At 38.5% G+C, this 20,549-nt stretch overlaps 1 protein-coding gene across 6 annotated transcripts in view; it reads left to right on the top strand.

The window, feature by feature from the left end:
- Positions 1–20,549, top strand: part of PTPRZ1 (protein tyrosine phosphatase receptor type Z1) — a 375,560-nt gene that overhangs the window by 237,509 nt on the left and 117,502 nt on the right. For 4 of the 6 annotated variants that reach the window (XM_073619802.1, XM_073619801.1, XM_073619800.1 and 1 more), the window contains one exon: positions 16,501–16,645. In XM_073619802.1, the coding sequence (XP_073475903.1) occupies positions 16,501–16,645 (145 nt within the window). Of the gene's footprint in view, positions 1–11,302; positions 11,318–16,500; positions 16,646–20,549 lie in introns of all 6 variants that reach the window. The other 2 variants (XM_073619797.1, XM_073619798.1) reach the window with 1 other exon arrangement.

Genomic DNA, 20,549 nt, shown 5'->3' with positions numbered 1-20,549 from the left:
GACTGGGGTGAGGGGGAGTTTGTAGGGTGTTAAAGGTGAACTATCACTTTAAGTATCACATACAGCCAATGAGACCGATTTACTAAAGGATTTGAGAATGTTCACACAATAAATTGTGTGAAGATTTGCTTCAGTTATTCCATCTGTTTAGTTATTATATCACATTAATACAAGGTTTACATTGTGCCTGCTCAGTACTTTAACGACCCAGTTCATCATAGGCCCCTTTTGTCAGTAATCTGTTGATTTGACAACCCCTGTTCCCAGAGATACCCACTGCAGGCTACTTCTTGTCTTTTACATATGGGAAACTCATCGTAAAAAAAAAGGGTTGGGAACTTTTTCAAAGCCAGCAATCAAATTCAAAACTGCCTTGTAAGTTTTAATGTGAAAGCTGGCATTCATATGCACATCAAGGTAAACTGAGTGAGACTATGGACAATAAACTATTGTCATATTCCTAACCAGCAGTAGTGATTTGTGAATGTGCATAAGTTCAAATTATGAGCCCTGTTCGCAAATTGCAAATGTTAATGTGAACCAAATCAAAGTCAGTGCAACCAAAAGGCCATGGCCATATTTGATCAGTGACGTCTGCTTGTTTTACATTCGGCTTTGGCCAGAAAACCTCTTGGCCATCAGCTGAATGGGGCTGGGGATGCATCAATGGTTGCTGGGACACCGACAGCCAGTAGCATCCTAGCAACCAACGAGCACTGAGCAAGAAGCTGTTAGCTGCCTTCTGAACGTAACCCATTCACATTGTGGTATTTAGATTCGTATTTTGAAGCAGTGTTCAGGGACATAAAAAATGGCCCAAACCTTCAGTCAGAGAGGAGCATACTGGCATAATTTATGCACATAAACTCATTTAAATGTGCACATATGTGTATATACAGTATTTATTCTAGTAGCTAGAATAAATGAGCATTCTAGCCATTAGAATGAGTTTTTGCCATGTCTGTAAATGCACATAGAATTATGCAGCAAAACAAGCATATTTTATGCCTAATTTTACTGGCAGTAGGATCCAGCATAGATAGGAGTATTCTAATGGGCCCCTGTGTATAAAGCCTAATAGGGAAAGAATTAAGATTTCAATAAATTTGTTGTGAACTTTGAAAATTGAATTTCTGAACCATGTTTAAAAATTAAGATTTTAGGTATGGCTTGTTTTTAAAAGCTTCTACTGCTTACAGAATATATGAAAATACTTCAGTTAGCAAGATCTGGGCACAGTTCTGCTTTAAGCACTGTTGCAGTGTTTTCTAGATATCATAAGACAATCACTGACTGCTTTCATTTGTTGCCTGGAATTGCTCTTTAACCCCTACACTGCAGGTTTCATTACTAGATGCAATGAGCATTACCAATAAACTGCAGCAGCTAGACACCTTTTTTGTGTCTCCATTCGATTAACCCCTTCCGGGTCATTATCTGTACATTATTGTTCCCTAGCATGATGCCCCTTGCTGGAAATACATTGATAAATATCACCAGCCAAGACTTTGCATGACTTGTGGATTTCGATCCTGAATGTCACTAACAGGTCCTATTCCCACAGAACGCCAGATAAATTCTTATTTGTCCTTAAAATATATCATATATATTTGAGGTATACAAATTCGAGTTTTTTCCTGTTCAGTTCACGCTGTAGGGGGACCCGCTTTTGCATGGGAACAAAAGCCTATTCATTTGAATGGGTTGCTGTACCTGCGGGAAATGCAGGGAAAATTCTCTGACATTTTTTTTTAAACGCAGCTGCACAGAACAGCATGGTTCTACGGCACCATGTGATTTCACACACCTGAAAAGGCACCACTTTTTCCAATACACGGGGGAGCCATTGAGAATGAATGGCACCACCGCGTATCTGCAAAAGAGCAGTATGTGCTAAGCCTGTGGCTTGGGGAATGAGTGCGATTTACATGTTTCCAGACCCGCTACAGTGTGAACCTGAATCCTTGTCAAGTTAACTGCCTGCTGATGCTGCTAAATTTGTCCTGGGCATCTAGGCATCAATAACCTCTGGTTATGTGTATTGATACTAAAGGAAAAGACTGTTCACTTAGCCTAATGAACTCCCAATCATGTTCAAAGGAAATAAAAAAATGGGCGATTAAGGAAACACCACTTCACTAAACTTTACTAAATTATTATTTCCTTTGTTGTGTGACGAGTATCTATCCCTTTAGTGGATCAACCACTGTATGTTCGCTTAAGTGTATTGATATGTAGAGTATAATTGCTTTATGATAAACATATTATTTAAAAAATGTCAGTAAAAAAAAAAAAGTTCCCAAAACCTTAGTCCTTATTACGATTTCCTTACTTTCATGTGCTGTCAACTTACAAGTCAACTTGCAAGAGAACTATTTTTTTTTTTTTTCCCTACAAATGATTATTTTTGTTATTTAGTGGAAAAGCAGACCTTGCTGGTGTATTTAGTAATATTTTGCTGTATCCACTAGATGGTGCTGTCTTCCATACAATAGCAAAGTTATAATAACTATTGCTCAGTCATTACGATAGGATATCATACAGAAAATAGTATAGAAATACACTTGATGTTCTTTGTATACATTCATTACTTTAAGTATTTTATAATTGTAAATTACAAAATTAAGTACAGTGAAATTCTGATCATCAGCCAGCAATTTAAGCAGACATCAGCTTATTAATTATTCCATATTGCTGCACAGCTATAGAAAATCTAGGAACGGTAATTGTAAAAAAAAAAAAAAAAAAAGGGCAAGTGGTAACTTTTTTGTTTTACTGACATGGGTGATAAATGATACAATGATATGTCAGATCATTAATTATTCCAGATTGTTGCACAGCTATAGGAAATCTAGGAACGGTAATTGTAAAATACACAATAAAAAAAGCGGTAGTTTTTGTTTTACCGACATTGGTGATAAATGATAAAATGCTGATATGTGACTAGATGGTGTGAGTGTAAGCACACAGGCCTGGACTGGCTGCATTTATATATAAGGAAGGGAATATAATCAGACACCCCTTTCATCAAGGTAATGAAACAGTTGGCCAAAAGCATCTTATATGGCTGACAGCTGGGTTCCCCCAAGGCTAGGAGTGGTTTGCTACTGCTGAAATTAGTACCATCTCTTGATCTGGTTTTTGTAACTGATTCAAAAGATGGCTTTGGTACAGGTTTCCTTATTATGAAGCCTATCAAGCATCCAATATTATGGCAATCAGGGCAAGTTTTCTCAGATTTCTGGATTCTTAGGTGCATAGTTAAAAGCATATTATTGGGGGAGATATTTACTATACCCGGAGCACCCGGAATCTGGTTCAGCTGTGCATGGTAGCCAATTGACTTCTAACTTCAGCTTGTTCAATTAAGCTTTGACAATAAGCCCTCATTCACACTGAACGCGGGTTTGAAATCGGGCAAGTTCAGCTGAACTCGCCCAATTTCAAACCCGCATTTCAGTGCAATAGGCTGCGATTTTAAATTGCATGTCAAATCGCGCCGATGTGAACGGGGGGCTAAAGCCTGGAAGCTGATTGGTTTCTATGCACAGTTGCGCCAGATTTTGCATGCTTCAGTTTCAGTAAATATCCCTGTGTCCTGTTTTAGATTTTAAAGTTTGTAGTAGTGTCCACAAGTAGCATATACTTATTTATTTGTTAACGTGACACTAAACTGTGATTTAAACAAAAATTATATATATTCACATACGTACTCCTAATAAAAAATAGTACTATTGCTCTGAGCCTCTTCCAAATCTCCAATTCCCTTTTTTTTCCTGCTTTGATCCAACATACGGTTAGAGGGTGGTTACATTGTTCTCTAAGGTCCCAATATATGTAGGAACACAGTCACCCTCTCACACTCCTGAGATGGACTATGGCACTGTTCGTTCCAAACAAATGGAAATTAGGGGAAAAAGGAGAGGTTCAGAAGCTCATGGAGGATTTTACTAGGAGGAAGAAAAACACAGTAAGAAACCATTTCATGAAAACTAGATTACAGGGTCATTAAGTAGTGAACGTGTATGGATTATTTTTTGGAGAACAAGAATATTTAGTGTCACTTTAACAAATGTATTTCTGAGAAAGCTGTAAAAAAAAATGGATTCTTCTGTTGTTTTGATGGAATCCAGTATTTCAGACTTCATGGCAGTTTATCCAGTTCTTACAATACCTATGGCCTTTAAAGGGTTTCGGTCAATTTTATTTTTTAAATTCAGCATTATACAGCCAATGGATGCGAACAACTAAGGCATTTTAAGAAAACTTTTTTTGCCATTCAAAACTTTTTGTCTGATCTTTTTGCTTTTTTGGTCCCATTCACACTTGGGTGTGTGTGTGTTAACATATGTGTTGTCCGAAGGCTTGATGTGTTAGGGAAGCTCATTTGTTTTGAATGGGCTGACAGTGCACCTCAGTGCATTTAAAAAAGTGAACTGTACTATTTTTGTCAAGGTGGTGCTCCAAAATATGCAGCACGTGCATTCTAGTGTGTTGTCATTACCATCTATTGTCTATGTTGAGGTGCCATTAAGAAAAATAGGCAATTTCCGTAACCCATAGGAGGGAAACCAGCACTTATGTTTAGTGTTTTTTTCTTGTTTTTTTTTTTTTAACAGAAGTTCTATTGTATCCATGATGCAGCTGGTATAATGCATTCCATGATATTCAACATGCAAAGGATCCTTGATCCGCTTATACTATATCTATATTGGTTCATACACATGTATAAGTCTTTCATTGGCCTTTGCTAGATTTTCTGTTAGTGAGCCTCAGCCATTGACTTGCAAAACAATGTCTTACATCTTAGATCAGTTAGATACATTTTTTTAGTATAGGCAAAACAGAAAAAAGCTCTGTATACTGAACCATGTCATTTTATACACAATGACCACTGTGACTCCTTAGCATGGTTATACATAGTATGCAGTACATAGTAGTAGTAACCAATTTTGACAGAAGGACCTGAAATATTTTTATGCAAGAAGACATTGCAGATCTCTACACAGACATGCCCCCCACTATGCAGACAACTGTGTGATCAAATGTTCCGGTACACAGTGTGCGAACATAAGCAATATCATCAATTGAAATCTAATTGCCTTGGCTCAGGGTTTTACTATCTGGGCCAACTAGTTTATGTGACATCCCTTTTCAGGGACAGCAGGGAAACATGCTAATTTTTACCTTATTGCTTCCTTTTTTCTATATTTTTTAATCTGGCCCTGATATTTATAGATGAGCGTACTTTCTGTTTTTCCATAATTCACTAGTTAATACCCTCTTCAAGTACAGCCCTTCATTAAATCTAATGCACATTATTTGTGCTTTTTTGAACTGGGAAAAAAATGTTTGCTTGACTGACTAGATGGTGTAGGAACCATGCAAATTAACATTCATTTCAACCTCCTGGGGTTGCTTTAAATTGTTTGTAAACCAAGAGAGCATGCTACTATCTCAAGTATAGGGCATGCCACCAACAATTAGTTAAAAGAGGAAATGCTTTATAAATAATTAGTAATCATCTGTTCATCTGTCGTATCTATGCCTGGAGATGTCCCTGACCTCTCTCCAACACACAGCAGGTGACTGACAGCCTCAGCTGTGTATGTTTCCCTATGAGACTGCACAGGATTGGGGGGGGGGGGGTGTCCATTCCCTCCGGTGTCACATTACTTTCAGCTATCTGCTCTATGCTGTGTTGGATGTGACATCAGATCCCCATCCCGTGCTTTAGGAGGCTGTTAAGAAGAAAGGGCTGTAAATAAACAGGTACAATTTAAGTAGGAGGAATTGTTTCATCTCTGTATATCACTTGAGGCTAGTCACTTCAGTGGGTATACAGTGGGGTAAGTAATTATTTGATCTCCTGCAGATTTTGTAAGTTTGCCCACTTACAAAGAAATTAAGGGTCTATAATTTTTATCATAGGTGTATTTTAAATGATGGAGACAGAATATCTACCAAAAATCCAGAAAAAACACATGATACAAATGTTATAAATTACGTTGCAGTTCAGTGAGTAAAATAAGTATTTGATCCCCAAGCAAAACATGACTTAGTACTTGGTGGAGAAACCCTTGTTGGCAAACACAGTGGTAAGACGTTTCTTGTAGCTAGTGACCAAGTTTGCACACATCTCAGGAGGGATTTTGGTCCACTCTTCTTGACAGATCTTCTCTAAATCCTTAAGGTTTCTTGGCTGTCTCTTGGCAGCTCAAAGTTTTAGCTCCCTCCATAAATTTTCTATAGGATTAAGATCTGGAGACTGGCTAGGCCAGTCCATGGCCTTAATGTGCTTCTTCTTGAGCCACTTCTTTGTTGCCTTAGCAGTATGTTTTGGGTCATTATCATGCTGGAAGACCCATTCACGTCCCATCCATGTTCTGGCTAAGGGAAGAAGTTTCTCATCCAAGATTTTACAATACATGGCCCCGTCCATTGGCCCCTCAATGCTGCAAAGTTGGCCTGTACCTTTAGCAAAGAAACTGCCCCAAAGTATAATGTTTCCTCTTCTGTGCTTGACTGTAGGGATGGTGTTCTTAGGGTCGTAGTCAGCATTTTTCTTCCTCCAAACATAGCGAGTCACCCTCCTCAAGAAGGCACATGTACAGTCATGCCAATGGACATCTAAATGATTCAAAGAAGGATTGGGAGAAAGTGATGTGGTCAGATGAGGCCTAAATTAAGCTCTTTGGCATTAACTTGACTCACTGTGTTTGGAGGAAGCAGAATACTGACTAGGACCCTAAGAACATCATCCCTACAGTCAAGCACGGAGGTGGAAATATTATGCTTTGGGGCTGTTTCTCTGCTGCATTGAGGGGCGAATGGACAGGGCCATGTATTGTAAAATCTTGGATGAGAACCTATTTCCCTCAGCCAGAACACTGAAGGTGGGTTGTGGATGATTCTTCCAGCATGGCAATGACCCAAAACATACCGCCAAGGCAACAATGAAGTGGCTCAAGAAGAAACACATTAAGGCCATGGAGTGGCCTAGCCAGTCTGCAGATCTTAATCCTATAGAAAATTTATGAATGGAGCTGAAACTTCGTGTTGCCAAGAGACAGACAAAAAACCTTAAGGATTTAGAGAAGATTTGTAAAGAAGAGTGGTCCAAAATCCCTTCTGAAATGTGTGCAAGCCTGGTCACCAACTACAAGAAACGTCTTACCTCTGTGCTTGCCAACAAGGGTTTCTCCACCAAGTACTAAGTCGTGTTTTGCTTGGGGATCAAATACTTATTTTACTCAATGAACTGCAACTTAATTTATAGCATTTGTTTTATGTGTTTTTTCTGGATTTGTGGTTGATATTCTGTTTCTATCATTAAAAATACACCTATGATCAAAATTATAGACCCTTCATTTCTTTGTAAGTGGGCAAACTTAAAAAATCTACAGGGGATCAAATAATTATTTTCCCCAACCACATTCATAAAACAAAAAAAAAAACAAAAAAAAACAAAGGGCACAGAAACATAAAAATTAATAGGAAAGGGTTTTTTTTGGTGGAGGTACTGACACTTTAGAATAATATTGGACTCAGGGAACAAATTTCCATTTTACAAAACCAGATGTCAGCGCAATCTCATTGTAAAATGAGGCTGGCTTCAGACCTACCTATTTGTCTCCATTTTCATTGTTTTTTTATTATTTTAGACAGATTCCTTCTCATGCATTGAAATGTTCTGCCATTTCTAGCAAAGGCCTCTTTTAACGCACATTGAGGATTGAGAAAATGGATATGAACTTTTTTTGGCCTATGCATGTCAATGCAACACATATACGTAAACTAGCAGCTTTAAAACAATGGTAAACCTTCGCACATGTGTTAATGAGCGTAAAAACCCCTAATGCCCCGTACACACGGTCGGATTTTCCGATGGAAAATGTGTGATAGGACCTTGTTGTCAGAAATTCCGACCGTGTGTGGGCTCCATCGGACATTTTCCATCAGATTTTCCGACACACAAAGTTGGAGAGCAGGAGATAAAATTTTCCGACAACAAAATCCGTTGTCGGAAATTCCGATCGTGTGTACACAAATCCGACGGACAAAGTGCCACGCATGCTCAGAATAAATAAAGAGATGAAAGCTATTGGCCACTGCCCCGTTTATAGTCCCGACGTACGTGTTTTACGTCACCGCGTTTAGAACGATCGGATTTTCCGACAACTTTGTGTGACCGTGTGTATGCAAGACAAGTTTGAGCCAACATCCGTCGGAAAAAATCCTAGGATTTTGTTCTCGGAATGTCCGAACAAAGTCCGACCGTGTGTACGGGGCATAAGTGTTAATGACCCTCTTAAGCTGGTCTGCTAGTGCCTTGGCTCTCATGGTGTCAATTTGTCTTTAACCGTGATTCAGAACAAGCATGTAATCAGATCTTTGACTTCACTGTCTATATGCTTGTTCTGGGTCACAGACCCATAAAGCTGTAAAACTATTGTATGACCATGTCAGCCAGGGAACCTCCAACTTTTAAAAAAAGTCACCAAAGGCACCCTTAAATTTCTCTTTTTAAGGTTAAATCTGAGACTTTTTTAAGCACATTTGCTACTAAACAAGTCATACAGTAAGAGGGTACTATTTTATTTTATTACACATGGTCTTTTAGTATTCCCTTGGAGGTTAAACCAACATTATAATGTCCTGTTTTCCAAGCACTATTACTAATGACCAATGGCAGACTCCCATTTATTGGTCAGATAAGGGGTAATTTCCCTTTTTCATTAGTTAAATGAGCCTGAGAATTTCCCATAAAAAACACATGCCTCTAAAAATGAATAAACTTTATCATTCTGAAATATATAACCATTATTATTCTTAATCATTTTCAAATTTGTTTTACTTCTTGGATGGATAATTATACAGATAGACAAAAAGGGTCTTCTTGGTGCTGCTGGGTCCCTATTATTATAAACCCCTAGCATTCAATACAAATTGTTTTTAAAATAGCTGGAAACTAGCAAAGCTGGCTCTGAGTGAATCTGTCTTTTATCCGCTATGTTTTCCAAATCTGATTCAAAATTGTGTGGGCAATCATTAGATCATAAAAAACAGGGAGACAAAGAAAAAAGAAAAAAAGGGGGAACCAAGATTAGGTGGAGTTTTGCGGTACCCCAGAATTTCAAATTTGTTATATACAAATACAAATAATTTTATTGTTCACCATATCATTTAAAACACCATTATATCAATTCCAGTCATACAACCTCCATCATATTATCCTATATGTTTTGTCAAACATTTTTTGTTTTTTTACTATTTTTGCCATTCTTTAAACAGGATGGAGCTGGCAAATATATATGTTAATGTTTCACAGAGAATCACTTTATTAAGGGGTTTTGAATAGACTATTCATTGACAAAGTAAATAATAAAGTGATTGTAAAAGATCACCTTGTAAACAACCCATTTAGTATAAATAGAAATGAAATGCAAAACGTTTTTTGTGTAGATATAAAAAAAAAAAACATTATAATTACAGTTTTTCCCTTTTGTATAAGTGATCACATTCCCTCTGTTCTCAGCTGCATAAGAGCTGCGAGAGGAGAAACAGCAGCACACTGAACTTCCCAGTGAATGGCTGTGCAGCAGGGGCATGTCAGGACAAGTCTGATCATTGGAGAAGAGCATACTGAGTTCCCAACACAGCTATAGAAATTATCACGGTGTGCTCTCCTGCTTAGTGTGGTCAGTTTTTAACAGGAAAGCAAGGGGACTTGCAGGAACACCAGGGATTTTGCATAAAGAAAACAATACAAAGAGAACAGTCGACTTTCTCATACAAGTACATGGTACATCATGCACATATCAGGAATATGAAGTGTTGGGGTAACAAACGCTTTAAAAAACATACTATGGAAACCGTATCAATGGTCATTTTTTTCTTGTTAAAATGTATGTAACCCTTATGCCCCGTACATACGATCGGACTTTCCGACAACAAAACCATGGATTTTTGTTCGAAGGTTGTTGGCTTCAACTTGTCCTGCATACACACAGTCACACAAATGTTGGCCAACAATTACGAACGTAGTGACGTACAAGACGTATGTGATGTCTCCATTACTGACGCTAATTTTACAAGACCGAGCGCTTCCAGCTCGTAATTGATTCCGAGCATGCGTGGACTTTTGTGCAATGGACTTGTGCACACAGGATTGGAAAGTCTGACTACAAAAATTTGTTGGTGGAAAATTTGAGAACCCGCTAGCCAACATTTGTTGGTGGAAAGTCTGACAACAAATGTTCGATGGAGCATACACACGGTCGAACTTTCCGCCAACAAGCTCACATCCAACATTTCCAATCAGAAATTCTGATCATGTGTACGGGGCATAAATCTGTTTTCCCATTATCTTTGGCATCATTGCTTCAATGTATATAGTTTTCATAAACAATTTTTTTTGTGCTTAGAGATCCTGCTAGTAGCAGCACATCCTGTTGCAGGTTGACATCACTAAGCCATTGCTTCACAATTAGCCTCCTGTAGACTTGCCAGGCAGCCCCACAGCCAACTGAAGACATGCACATGGTAGGCTGACAGCTCTGTTGCTAATTGATAGAGGTTACACTTGTCAGCTCACAACAGGAAGTTTTCAGGTAGGAAACTTAAGAAACTTGTGTACAGAAAGACATGATTCCCAACATACTGAAAAATAGATTAAAGATCTATATACTGTACACTTTAGAGGAAACCTGTGCTGAGAGAAGTATGTAGGCTACCAATGCTGCCCTACCCTCTGAAAATGCTATTTGTCTGGTTGTCATGCTAATTTTCCCTTGTTTCTGAGTTACTGGCCCAGAGCTAGTATGCAGACGGAGGTCAGCAATGACATGCACCAATATTTCTTTCAATACAGATTTTCAGTAAGCAGTAAAGGCATTCTTTTGAAAAAAAGCAAACAACATAAATCCAGATGCTTTATAACACCAATACTATTCAGCCGGCCATTCCCCTAACTACTACAGAAATGATTCGTTCTCAATGAGCAAATCCTTAGCCTAGTATAAATGTTAAATAAATAAAAATTTGGTTTAAAAAAAAAAAAGGAATTGACATTTCACTAGAGTGGATAGTTTCCGTTCACCTTGCCCCTATAATTAGCTTGCCATGCCTCCTTAATATCACTTTAAATATGCTGAAAGGGCTAAAGAAACGCCTTTATACAATAAGCTGCATGTAAGTTATAAAACAGCTTACACTGTCAAAAAGGAACAGTTATGATCTCCTTTCTTTCCCAAACCACACATGCCCCATGAACCACATCCTATTTTCTGATGCCATGAAGAGTTTTCTAATCAAGGTGCGTCATTTTCATACATGTACAATAAATGGCTGTGTTCCATGACATGTAGACTTGGTGTGTAGATATCACCGCATGTCCTCAGTCTCATACATAATCGCTTTTGTGAAAATAGGCTTTTCAGATAACTGCATGCACATTCCACACCATGTCCACCATTAAGCCCATCAATATGTGAAATATGTCCAGATGTGTAAAGATCACTGGCTGTATCTTATCCACTGTATGTCTATCACCTTACGTGTGCTTGTAGTTTTCTTAAGGCTTTTTATCACAGCAAAAAAGAAAAAAGAAAAACATATTTTGACTAAAATAGAGGTGAGATAGTGCTCCATATAGTCCCCATGGATAGCTTCTAAATATAGACACAGTTTTGGGTCATGGCATATGTTAATATACCAGAGAAGTCTAAAGACAACCCTTTAAGTTTAGAAACAAAGTTAAAGGGGGTGGAACACTCGTTGTTCTGCTTCTTTTTATTCAAAATCCCAACAGTTTCAGGCAACACTGTCCTTCTACAAGCTCTGGTGAACATGAGGAAGGGCACTGTTGCCCGAAACTGTTGAAACTGTGAAAAAAAAGAAGCAGAAAGACTGGTGCTCCATAACTTTTATACATTGGATTATATATTTAATATATATATAGATAGATAGATAGATAGATAGATAGATAGATAGATAGATAGATAGATAGATGTAGATATACAGTATATACAAAAATAGTATTAAAAAAAAGGAAAACACAAGCACAGCTTGGATTGGCATATCTCCCTCATCTCCATCTCTCTAGAGTTACAATAACCGAAAAGAGATGAGGGAGATGATGTGATTGTGAATAAACTTTTACTCAAAATGAATGAAATGACTGCACAGCTTAAATGGGTGTGTATAGCCATTCATTTTAGAACCAGTGTGCAGTATAACATCATATATTGATTGCCATAGCATGTTGTATAAGCATGATTTGCATGGACTAATAAATGAATATCATATATATATATATATAAGTATGATATTTATGCAGAATAGTAATGAATGTATGCATGTTTTAGACCAGTGTTTGTTTTTCAAACTAACTTACATTGTGATTCTGTTTTAATTTATGGTAGTATTATGCTCTTGACTCTGATGCAGCATGTTGTGTAATGCAATAAGCTATTCATTAACCCAATTCTTCTCAGTAAAATGTACAGTTTTGCTTAAATGAAGAAATGCAGTTTATTCAAGAAAGTTGACAAATGTAGTTATGTGTTGTTTTATAGACACAAGCTCTATATTTTCTGAAAAAGGACTTTAGTCCAAGTAGAAAATGTAAATGGTGGTGGACAAAGGTCCTGCTGTTGGTTAGGACGAGGATGCACTTTTCAAATAGCTGAATACACTGCAATACTCTAAAACGAGGATTTTCTGGTGGGTGGGCTCTCAGAAAGAAAATCAACACATGTTAAAAAAGACTCTCCTTTATTTAAAAATCTAAAAATTAAAGGGGTACAAAAACACCATTTTAAAAAATCCTTCACACATAGTATGAGAAATGTTACAAGACATTAACCCCATCATATATCTTTCTAAACAATGATGTTTGTCAATATGGTGCAAATTACATGGCGATTTAAAGGAGTTGTAAAATCAGAAGGTTTTTTATCTTAATGCATTCTATGCATTAAGATAAAAAGCCTTCTGTATACAACAGCCCCCCTTGGCCCCCCTCCCTCCTGATTGGCTAAGCCATTGGCTGCCGCTGCTGTCAATCAAAGTCAGCTATCCAATCAGAAGAGAGAGGGGGTGAGGCCAGGCCGCAGCTTCATGTCTGAATGAATACAGGAAGCTGTGACTCAGCTTGGGTGCCCCCATAGCAAGCTGCTTGCTGTGGGGGCACTCAACAGGAGGAAGGGGCCAGGAGCGCAGGAGAGGGAACCCGAGAAGAGGAGGGTCCAAAATCCACTGCACACAGCAGGTAAGTATAACATGTTTGTTATTTTTATTGAAAACAAAAACGAGACTTTACAATCACTTCAATATCAATGAATAATCCACAGACAAAAACCCAATGCGTTTTGCTCAAACTGGCTTCACCTGGGCAAAAAGGGGATGATATGTTCTGATTAGTTCTCAATCCAAGGTAAACCCACCCATAACAGCTGGGATTGAACTTGTAATAAAGATCATCCTGGCCACAGTAGTCTTTATGGTCAGATAAATCATTTGATGGTTGCAAACAAGTTGATTGAAAAATCCTGAGAAAGCATGTCATCGTAAGCATCCCATAAGGGTTTTGATTTTCCACCCAAATTTCCTGTGACTTCTCCTCTGTTTCAAGTTCTATATATGTGCAGCATGGTCCTAGTGGCCTTGAGCGGCCACTAGGAGGCAGATTGAGAACTAATCAGAGCCCCCTTTTCCCCTGAAGAAGTGAATTTGACTGAAATGCATTGGATTCTTGCCTGTGGATTTTATAAGTATTAAGTAGCCATATAATTGGCACCATAATGACAATGTGTGGTAGAGACATCATTGTTTAGAAATATATTTGATGGGGTTGATGTTCTGTAACATTTCTCATACTATGTGTGAAGATTTTTAAACATGGGATTCTTTTTCAACATATGTTCCTTGTTTTAGAGCGTTGCAGTGTATTTATTTGAAAAGTGTTATTGGATTTGGAGAATTGGTGCGTTTCGATGGTTCTGACCCATGGGGATAATTTAAGATGCAGAAATGAGAGACCCTTCCTTGTCACTACATGGAGGAGTCAAAATAGGAATATTTTCCATTCTGACACCTCCAAGTCATGGACAGCAATAAAAACATTGTAAAGAGCTCTAATGCCGCGTACACACGGTGGGACTTTTCGACAACAAAGGTCCGACGGTCTTTCCGACGGACTTTCAACGGAGTTACGACGACTTTCGATGGACTGTCTAACGACCGGACTTGCCAATCACACAATCAAACCAAAGTCCGACGGATTCATACGTGATGACGTACGACCGGACTAAAATAAGGAAGTTGATAGCCAGTAGCCAATAGCTGCCCTAGCGTCGGTTTTTGTCCGTCGAACTAGCATACATACGCACGGATTTTTCGACCGGACTCGAGTCCATCGGAAAGATTTGAAGCACGTTCCAAATCTAAAGTCCATCAGATTTTCGACCAAAAAAGTCCGCTGCAGGTCCGATGAAGCCCACACACGGTCAAATTGTCCGTCGGACCAGTCCACTCGAAAAGTCCGCTCGTGTGTATGCGGCATAATTCTTCCTTGCAATACTGAAAATTTTGATTTTATTTGTGTCCCCGTTGGAGGGATGTACTATCACTTTCTTTGTTGATAGAAAGTAAGGCCAATCCTGCTCACTATGGACACTAGGGGCAATAAAATGACAAAGTTTGTGCTCTGTCTAGTACAATATATATTGTTTTATAAACATAAGCAATAAAGATTTTGACCAGTGTTAAGCTATATAAGGTAAATTAGAAGTGCTTGGGTGAGCTTGAAATTGACTTGCCAACAGTCCAAAATGAAAACATCTGGGGTTGGGACTTTCCCAAAACTGGGTATCGTCAAGGTGTAACAGGGTGTTTATAGAGAATATGGTTATAAATTGGGTGGGTTTAAAACTAACAAGAGTCCTAGTTTTGGCTTGCACGATTACAGTACATGTGTCACAAAAACAGCATGACAACAGGCCTAATTCCATTAAAAAGGGTGTCCCATAGAGCCAGAACAGAGAATAGGGAGGCTTATCTAAAAGCATCTTGTAGTTTTCATGCACATTACATTTTTTAAATAATCAAAGTACAACTGCTTTATGCAAATAGCCAAAACAAAAACTAGCGAAGTATATCTCATATACGTGGTATTACCAAAAGTTTTTGGACACCTACCTTTACACACACCTGAACTTTAATGGTATCCCATGATCAAGGCCTTCTTGTCCAAATCAGTGCCTGACCTCACAAATGCGCTTCTGTAATAACGATCAAACATTCACATAGACACACTCCTAAAACTTGTGGACAGCCTTCCCAGAAGAGATGAAACTGTTATAGCTGCAAAGGGTGGGCCAACTCAATATTTGAACCCTACGAACTAAGACTGGGATACCATTAAAGTTCATGTGCTTGTAAAGGCAGGCCTCACAATACATTTGGTAATATATTATTAATATTATTATTTAAGGTACTTATATAGTGCTGTCAATTTACGCAGTGCTTTACATATACATTGTACATTCATATCGGTCCCTACCCTCAAGGAGCTTACAATCTAAGATCCCTAACTCACATTCATACACTAGGGCCAATTCAGACTGAAGCCAATTAACCAACCAGCATGTCTTTGGAGTGTGGGAGGAAACCGGAGTACCCAGAGGAAACCCACGCACGCACAGGGAGAACATGCAAACTCCTATATATAGTGTATATGTATTCTAATTTGAATTAAACATACACTGAATATTTAAACATATGGGATTGTTTCTAATATGCAGGAGAAAAAGCCTTCTAAAAGGCAAGGCAAGTGAGCTGTCTTGCTTTGAAATGGCTTATAACAACACAAGATAAACAGGAGAAACAGTGGTAGAAAGAATAACAGAGTAGAGTTATGTTGAGGTGCCTTTTTATTATAAAATCCATAAGCCAATGTTTTCTGACCATTGTTTTGAGAAAATCTGAGAAAATTGTATTTTAGGTATGTCTTTTTATTGTGCAAGGACCTTTATATCACCTATGTGCCACTTTAGAGCATTCTTATTTACAGCAGGGGTTATGTCTTTTGGATAAATCTAGTATAATACTTCTATCCAGGATAGCAGTGTACCTAACACCACCCCATTTAAATGTCATATTATCAATTGTTTCTCATGCTAGCATAGTATGGTAGCATAGTAACTTACAAAATATTTTAAAGTGCGTGGATTTCTGTTATGTTTGTACAAGAAGGTAAGTAGAAAAAACAGTCACAAAATCCAATACTCCCCATTGTCCTGACATGAAAACATTAGACACCAAGCAAACATCTCAGTAATTTACTGAGGAGAGAGAACATTCAATGCAATTGTTTCTCTACTCCCAGAAAGATAAGTGTTTTCACTGCTTGATAAATCTACCTACACACAAACATGTTTGACAATGTATTTCTGCTGCTATATAAATACGGATGATTTCCATTTTCTCTGACTACAGAGGCAAGTAATAGTAGCCATGAGTCTCGTGTTGGTCTAGCAGAAGGTCTGGAATCACGAGAGAAGACAATTATACCACTTGTGATCGTGTCATCCTTGACCTTTATTTGTCTTGTGGTTCTTGTTGGTATTCTAATATACTGGCGGTAAGTATTCTGGTTTCTTACCTATATATGTATGTAAAAGCCTTAAATAAAAAGTGTAAGTACATTGTAAACAATATTTTCTAAAGCAGGTACAGTACATGTTATACAACATACATATACATACGCAATGCAAGTGCATGAATAAAAATAAAAATGAGGTAGAAAACAAACTAAGCTTCAGGCAAGCAGCTAAATATAGAATTGAGCTTCATCTATGTTAAATGTCTTACTTGCTAAAGATTTGTAATTCTGTTCAACCAGACACCCCTACCAGATAGTTGAGGAAAGTGAAAAATTAGCACTGGACTCGCAATGTTATTTTATTTGTACTGCTATCTTAAAACCTACTGGGGTCCCCCGGCGGTGCTGGTAGCTCCTCCCCGCAACAGATGTGTAGGTTGGAGAAGTGCTCTCCTTGGTGGACATCCGTGCGGGCGCGCTGCCGAATCTTGCTTCTGCATGTATACACACAGAAAGCGGGACTCGTCCCTGCCCCCCGGCGCCCGCGTCATTGGATTTGATTGACAGCAGCGGGAGCCAATGGCGGCGCTGCTATTAATCTATTCAATCAAGAGCTGAGACAACGGGCAGAGAGGAAGAGAACGTCTCAGCCGAGGAAACGAACGGGCTCAGGTAAGTAAAACGGGGGGGGCTAGGGGGGTTGGTCAGTGTCAGAAGTTTTTTCACCTTAATGCATAGGATACATTAAGGTGAAAAAACACAAGGGTTTACAACCCCTTTAAATTCCAACTCCGGATAAAAAATGTTTCCATGCAGTGGGGCTCAGGCCCACACTGCATGAGTTAACTGTTTTGTCTAGGGGTGAACACAGAGCCTATAATTAACCAATCCTTAATTTCTCAGAAAATGGCACTCCCCACACCCAGTGGTGGACTGTTCCTAACATCTTCACATCCAGAGCCGGTCTGTCGATGTGGTTACGTCAGGAACAGTCAACTGCACAAGACCTCTAAACAGCTAGGTGGGGGGCAGGAGCTGCATGGTCAGTTCTTGCGCTGGGAGGATCGGAGAATTAGGTGAGTACATCTTGGCTCTTTAATCCCCTAGACAAAAACATGCAGGACAAAATTTGCCCAGGGTTCAGCTTTAAGGGATAAATTCCCTTTTTACAAAAAAATTGCAAATGCACATCTTTTTGCAGGTAATTTGTGCATTAATTCGTTTTTTACTCTGCAGTCTGTAAGGCATTGCATCCGTGAATATCAGATCGTGGATGCAATGCCAGGATCCTCGGTACAGCTGTCTGCCCATATCTTGTAGGGACAGACAGTTTTCGAATGGCAGGAAGAATCAATGAGCTACAGAGACACTCCCCAGCACCCGCGAGGTTCATTGAGAACTACAAGCCATTGACTGTGGAGGTGGAATTCTGTGACTGAGTAATATGGCCGTCTGGGTCGAGCCCACGCATTGCCACTCTGTTTTCAAATTCTGACAGTGGATGCGAGAGAAGATCCCCTGTCCGGTGTCACGGGGAGGGGGGAACGGGGGGAGAGGAGGCAGGAACTGGAACATGTTACATGCTCCACCCTAAATACAAGTTGAGCATGTAACATGTTCCAAAGGTGAACTTATCCTTTAATAATAGCATGCAATGCCAAGCTGCAGTTTCTAAAGCTAGCAAAATACTTTCTTGCATTAAAAGTGGTATAGACTCCAGGGAGAGGCATCATTTTGCCCCTGCACAAATCAATAGTAAGTCCTAGGTAATAGTAAGTAATAGTAAGTAGAATATGCAGTTCAGTTTTGGGCACCAGTTCACATAAAGGACATTGGAGAACTGGAGAAAGTTCAGTGAACAGCAACCAAACTGATAAGAGGCATGGAGAAGCTGAGCTATAAGGAAAGAGTATCTGAACAAAATGTATTCTCTCTTAGGGGGAGGAGATTGAGGCTGGGTTCACATATGAGCACGTAGCGGCTCACTGCAGGAGTCCGGTGCGTCCTCGTTTACCGTTTTTAGGTCTGATGTGAACCCGAATTTTTGGCTGAATTCGGACCTGAAATGGACCAAAAGACTCACAGCGCTCCTGTGCAAATCGCACCGGAGCCGCTGCGGAGATATGTGAACCGGCTCCATAGAGAGGAAACCTGCATCCAATTTGCACTAGTATGAACCCAGCCTAAAGAGGGATATGATCAACATGTATAAATACATAAGGGGTCCATCTAGTGAACTTGTTGTAGTTATTCACTTTCAGGTCATTACAGAGGACAAGGGGCACTCTTTACATCTGAAGGAAAAAAGATTTAACCTTCACATACAGAACAGCTTTGTCACAGTTAGAGCTGTGAAAATATACAATGGACTCCCTCAAGAACTAGTTCTGACCAGCTCAAAAGATTGTTTTAAAAAAGAGGTGGATGCATTCCTAAATGCACAAATTACCGTATTACTGGATACTAATTTTTAGAGGTAATGCCAGGGGTAATGAATGCAGGGGATATCCCATTGCCTCTTAGGGGATAAGGAAGGATTTCTTTATTCCCCACTGGAGAGATTTGGATCATGCTTTTATTTTTTATTTTATTTTTTTTGCATTAACACAGCTTTCATCCATTAGAAAGGCAGAAGAACACTTCAAGATGTGCATGAAGATGTAAACTAAAGTGCTGCTGTTTTATAACACTAGAGTCCAACCAAAAAAAAGACATTTATTAGCATTTTTCTTTTTTGCCACTGGTCCAACCATGCAGAATATTATATCATATGGTGTTCATAACAATCAAAAACTCTACATTATTGGTGGTCTTTGCAGACACTTCGAATTTTCACTCATGCATCATCAGTCTCAATTACACTTGTCGGTTTGATATATGCAGATTTGGTAATATTTTACATTATTGATTGATGGGCACTACTGTATATCTGTGTGTTTCCAGCAATCAGCACTTTCATAATTTTAATCAAGTGATAATTAGTAATTCACACTTAACACATAAGCCTGATGTTGTTCACCTCTTATATGAAACAGATGGAAATACCTGCCTACAAGAATCACAAAACCAGATGTTGTACATTGAATTTATATAGTTGCATCCTAATTGACAGGGATTATGTACATAGCTTTATCCATGAGCAGCACATGGAATGATGTTTAATCTATAATTGCAGTTATCAAACTATTTCATCCTTTTCATAGGTATTCAGGTAATGAAGATAGAAGGGAAATGTTTGTTATGATTACATTAGTAATATGGATGTTTTGATCAAGGGAATAATTAAGTTATAAACAGGAGAGCAGTTTATTAGCTAAAAAAGAAAATGTAAAATAAATGTTTTTTTTTTTTCTCATACCCCACATTCTTTTCATACTATCACGTTTACCAAATATTCATTGTGCATTTGCTGCACATTCATTAGCAAATATTTTATCCAATTTATATAGCGCATTTTCTAAGAAAGGTCAAGTGCAAATTCACCAAATAAACTTACATTTGCAAAAGTTACAATCACCACACATTGACTAAAAATCTTTACTTACACTGCATACACCAGTCTGATGTAGAAAATCATTATTTTTATATGAGATTACAATTATTCCCTATGGAGACACACTTAGACCCATTGGGATTGGTATACTAATGGCAAATAGGCTTTCCAATTTGAAAGGGAAAGTTTCCTACTGGAAAATACACTTTGCAAAGAATACTCAATCACTTGCAGATAAAATAATAAAAACAGCAGTTTGGCTGATGTGGATGATGGAAATAAGCAGAGATTCACCTCAATCACTAAGCTAAGAGAAAATTCTCTTGCAAAGTGAACAGCTTTTTTTGCCTTTAGTTAATCCCCCCCATTGTTTCTAACAGTTGTTCCTGTGTTATTATATCTTTAGTTCTATTTTCAAAAAAGTGTCATCAGAGCATATCAGGCATGCAG

Source organism: Aquarana catesbeiana, linkage group LG03 (genome assembly GCF_042186555.1).
Source record: "Aquarana catesbeiana isolate 2022-GZ linkage group LG03, ASM4218655v1, whole genome shotgun sequence".
In the NCBI taxonomy this organism is placed as follows: Eukaryota; Metazoa; Chordata; class Amphibia; order Anura; family Ranidae; genus Aquarana; species Aquarana catesbeiana.
The sequence above is the reverse complement of the archived record's forward strand: the minus strand, read 5'-3'. Positions and strand labels throughout refer to the sequence as shown.